Source organism: Limulus polyphemus, unplaced genomic scaffold (assembly GCF_000517525.1).
Source record: "Limulus polyphemus unplaced genomic scaffold, Limulus_polyphemus-2.1.2 Scaffold8064, whole genome shotgun sequence".
Lineage (NCBI taxonomy): Eukaryota > Metazoa > Arthropoda > Merostomata > Xiphosura > Limulidae > Limulus > Limulus polyphemus.
The window spans coordinates 22997-28159 of NW_013673674.1; the positions used below are offsets into that span (position 1 = coordinate 22997).

A 5163-nucleotide genomic window follows, 5' to 3' on the forward strand; every position below is an offset into this window, starting at 1 on the left:
ATTTACTTCGGTGTTCTACTCTTCAAAGTTAGGATACTTACCGCCACACCATGTGAAATTTTAGTCATTTTTGTGTGAAGTTCCATCTTTTCTGTGTATGTAGTTAGATGTATTGAAGATGTGTGAATAGAAAATTTACTTCGGTGTTCTACTCTTCAAAGTTAGGATACTTACCGCCACACCATGTGAAATATTTGTTACATTTCGTTAACTTTAGTCATTTTTGTGTGAAGTTCCATCTTTTCTGTGTATGTAGTTAGATGTATTGAAGATGTGTGAATAGAAAATTTACTTCGGTGTTCTACTCTTCAAAGTAAGGATACTTACCGCCACACCATGTGAAATATTTGTTACATTTCGTTAACTTTAGTCATTTTTATGTGAAGTTCCTCTTCTTTAATATCTCGGAAAAAATTGGTAGCTTTTTACTTTAGATAATTCTTTAATAGGAATATTAAGCACTAATTCTGATGAAATGTCCATGTTAAATGTTACTTACTGTTAAAGCACAAATTATGTAGATATCAAACTGGTCCATCGCACTTACTACATTATTATATATAACTAATTTAATCTAAGTCATGATTAAGTTAATTTTTTGCTTGTTTATAATTTCATATTTATTACACGTTTCAAGGCGTTTGGTCTCAAACCCGGAGATAAGACAAAGGCCGAAGAAACAAATAGCAACGTTACCATGGTTATGCAGATAGCACTATCTAGAAAAGAGTTTGCAGAAGCTTTGGGGATGAAATCGGATAGTATGTTTGTTAAGCTGATGTTCAACTGCGTGGACAAAGACAAAAATGGAAGGATCAGTTTTCAAGAGTTCTTAGATACTGTTTTGATGTTATCAAAAGGTAGGATTATCACTTAGAAAAGTTAATAGTAACTACAAGACTAAAGAAGCCATTTGTACCAGATTGATAAATGATAACTACTGCTTCTATTGAGATAAATTTAATAAAGCTTAAATAACAGATAGTTAAGAGTTCAATGTTTAAGGTCTTACTAAGGACATTAAAAACTGTTTGGAATTCCAAGTGGAATCGTGCTTCTTTTGTGGAATCCAGTACTGAGTTCTATGGCTGGTCCTTGGAGTGGGCGACGTGTGCCCTCACACAGGGCGACCACCCAAAGGGGCGCAATTAGTGAGCGCCGAATACAAAGTTAGCACAGGCCACAGTTTTGTCTATGGCAGACTCAGAGTCTCGTTATTATTATTATTTTTTGTACCGATTGACAGTTCGATTTGAATAGTGCACGAAGAGAACGTTTACTTTCAAACAATTTGATATTCCCTACACAATGATCAAAAATGAGTACCTGTTCCTTTCAGGAGAATTTCTCCATTTTGTTTGGCTACTGTTATGATGTTTATGAAGAAAATAAAACCCTCTTGTTGTTACTTTCAGGCAAAACTGAAGATAAACTGAAGATAATATTCGAAATGTTTGACGATGACGGAAATGGCCTTATCGATAAGGGGGAACTGATGAAGATGTTGGGCTCCCTAGTGGACATAGCTAAAACTAAATCCTTAACAGAGGAGCAAGTAACGGACACAATCGCAGGAATGTTTGCAGTGGCTGGGTTGGAGGATAAAGAGAAACTCGACTTCAAAGACTTCAAGAGCATGATGAGTGAATACAGGGGAGATTTGATTTCCATTGGTTTAGATTTCAAAGGTGCTTACGTCACTGACAAGTCATTGTGTGTTATACTTATAGGTGTGGCGGAAAATACCGCCAGGGGGCACTACTAACAAATCAACCTAATCCTGTTTTAAGTTAAATTATACACTTTGAGACTTGGAACGTGTATAAAGAATCAATAAATACACAATAAACTAGTAAACTACACCTTTTTATATAATATTTCCAAAGCTTTGATGTTTTTTTGCAGTAGTCGTCGTCAGGCCAAACTGTAATTTTTTTACGCCATCTTCATTTACGTCTTTCGAATTAAAAATTAGAGACGTGTAAAAATACCATTTCAGATATCTTATCCTATTATAAGTCATTACCGAACAGCTCTTTCGTTTAATACCAAAACGCCCCCCAGTGGCACAGCGGTATGTCTGCGGACTTACAACGCTAGAATTCGGGTTTCGATACCCGTGGTGAGCAGAGCACAGATAGCTCTTGTGTAGCTTTGTGCATAATTAAAAACAAACAAACAATGATACCAAAACTTGTCCGTTTACAGATTTTAAGTCTATTAACTTGCAATCAAAATATTTGAAGTACTAATTCCCGCTTTGTCGCTAGAATACAAATAGTTAATCTATGTACATTTTTCCTATTAAACAAAAAGTACAGTTCTGAACTTTAGCGATGAACGAAAGGGGGCGTTTTTCTTAAATACGAGCATTCAGTGTTAACAATGCACAATAATGTATTGTACAAGTTAAAAGTAAAATTAAAAACTCTACATGTTTCGATGGAAAACGTTCCACCATCTTCATCTTTTTGTTTTTAAGCTAACAAACTGATCGGGCTCAATTTAAAAATAGAAAAACTTACTCCCAAGTTAAAAATTTATAAATTTCGAAACCCACTTTTTCCATTTACCGCAAAAATTAGTTTTAATATTTATAAAAGGGACCCATTTTCACATTGGACAGGTAAATAGCCTATTTTCATTTTGGTTGTTAGAAAGAACACTGTGAACCTCAGCAAGTACACAGACCAAGTACTGCTCTTTTAACTTTAAAATTGAACAAAAATAGTTTTATCCTTACTATTAATTATTTTATATCTCACTGATAAAACATTTCCAAATGAAAGTACTAATACGCTTGTGTCTGGAGCGTAGCAAGTTTATTTTTCCAAATGAAAGTTCTAATACGCTTGTGTCTGGAGTGTAACAAGTTTATTTTTCCAAATGAAAGTTCTAATACGCTTGTGTCTGGAGTGTAACAAGTTTATTTTTCCAAATGAAAGTTCTAATACGCTTGTGTCTGGAGTGTAACACGTTTATTTTTCCAAATGAAAGTTCTAATACGCTTGTGTCTGGAGTGTAACACGTTTATTTTTCCAAATGAAAGTTCTAATACGCTTGTGTCTGGAGTGTAACAAGTTTATTTTTCCAAATGAAAGTTCTAATACGCTTGTGTCTGGAGTGTAACAAGTTTATTTTTCCAAATGAAAGTTCTAATACGCTTGTGTCTGGAGTGTAACACGTTTATTTTTCCAAATGAAAGTTCTAATACGCTTGTGTCTGGAGTGTAACAAGTTTATTTTTCCAAATGAAAGTACTAATACGCTTGTGTCTGGAGTGTAACACGTTTATTTTTTTTAGGAGCGAAACAAAACTTTTGGGTTGATTCGAAGAATACTACAAGGTACGTTATTGATATAATAATTTATTCTGGTGTTTGTGTAGAAAAAAATAAATAAATTAGTAACATGGAGCCAGTTTTATTGTGAAAAACATAGTATTACAATCTGTTTACAAATAGAAGTATAGTTCCGAACAAGTTGGTATTGAAAAAGCTGTAAATGGCTTGTTCGTGCCCTTCTGTGTTGATAATAATAATAAATGTACTTTTTTAACATCGTTGTTGTTTGATAATGTTTTCTGCCGCGGCTTAGCGGCTAAAGAACGGTTTTAAGCTTGTTTTTCTAGTACAAACTTTTAGCTCGTATCTCCGTCATCTCTTGACCGATCTGAGATCTAATTACAGTTTTGGATTCGGGATCGATTTATTTTACCATGCCCAAGGTCTCGTAGATTAATTTACTCTAATCCTCCCTAAAAGAATTTCAATTTGAGGGTAGGCTGGTAGAGATCCTGATGAGTAATAAAAATCGAATCGGGTATACGCTCGCCCCACGCTTGGTATTGCAGGCGCACAAAAATATAGCTAATAAAAAGGGAAACAAAGGTCTCGTAAATAAATTTACTCTAATCCTGCCTAAAATACTTTTAAGTGCCGCGGCTATTGAGGATTCCCCCTTGTTTAACATAATTTTCGTACAGTGCGTGGGAAAATTTCTTTGGGATCTTTCGTAATATAACATTAGTATTATATTTCATGAAGATTTCAAAAGGTGATTGAAATTTAGTGTTCGCGGCGTAATTTGAAAATAGTTTTTGGTAAAGCTCGTGACAACTGAAGCCTAATCTTTTTCAGCATCTCTGCATAAAAACCTACGTGCGCTATTGAAGTTGTGCCAATCAGAATGTCATCTTGTTTTTATTATATTAGCCTTTCTAAAGTTAGTATAATCTGATTGACATTGTATTTGGAAATATTTTTAATACAACTTAAATTAATAAAATTTCTATATATTTACGTGGCAGTTAATCATGTTTACGTGATTTGAATGGCTTAGAATGATCAGCTTCCAAATCCCCCAAACCAACGAAAAACCGCCAATCTGGATCCATCAGAAATGGAACAACCTGGTAAACCCTCTAGAGGAAAATCGACAGCAAGTTTTTTATCTTTTCATATTTGGTGTCATCAACGTTGTCTTCTTCGTTGAACGCTTCTTGTGTAAGTTTTGTTTTACTGTCTGCAAAACCATCTAATAATAAGCTATAGAAATAGCAGGACTTGGTCGTAATTATGTTAGGCCTAGTTTAATATAATCAGTAGCTTGTTTCATTTAATGAAGTAACTAGATGCCAATATTTCATAATCGTGAAAAATATTACGTGGGTTTTGTTTTACACAATTAATTTTGAGTTTAGTTTTAAGGTATAAACTAAAGAAAAGGTTTTTACTTCATGATGAATTATAACATATTTTATTTTGTCATTTCTAAACACGTGCTTTTTCCAGATTATACGTATTATGCCGAACAGACGGACCTACGTCACATACTTGGACTAGGCATAAGCTTTACTCGTGCGTCAGCAGCTTCCTTATCCTTCTGTTATTCTTTGCTGCTGCTGACCATGTGTAGGAACTTGATCACCAAAATACGAGATCATTCCATCCACCAGTACATTCCTCTGGATTCACATGTTCAATTCCACAAAATTGTAGCCATGACAGCCTTGTTTTTCACGGGTAAGTTTCATTGTCGCAGATCGTGACTGCTTTGTTAATTACATGTTGAAGCATGAAATTTTAATTATCAATTTAAAAAAAAGCTCCAGAACCACAGCTGAAGATAAAAAAAAAAAAAAAAAAAAAAAAAAAAAGGAAAG

General features: G+C 34.1%; 1 protein-coding gene across 1 annotated transcript in view; it reads left to right on the plus strand.

The window, feature by feature from the left end:
- Positions 1-5163, plus strand: part of LOC106475085 (dual oxidase-like) — a gene marked incomplete at its 5' end in the record, with an annotated part of 30653 nt that overhangs the window by 22824 nt on the left and 2666 nt on the right. Inside the window, 5 exons of the mRNA XM_022379292.1 lie at positions 638-860; positions 1416-1688; positions 3304-3346; positions 4341-4504; positions 4793-5023. Coding sequence (XP_022235000.1) covers positions 638-860; positions 1416-1688; positions 3304-3346; positions 4341-4504; positions 4793-5023 — 934 coding nt within the window. The remainder of the gene's footprint in view (positions 1-637; positions 861-1415; positions 1689-3303; positions 3347-4340; positions 4505-4792; positions 5024-5163) is intronic.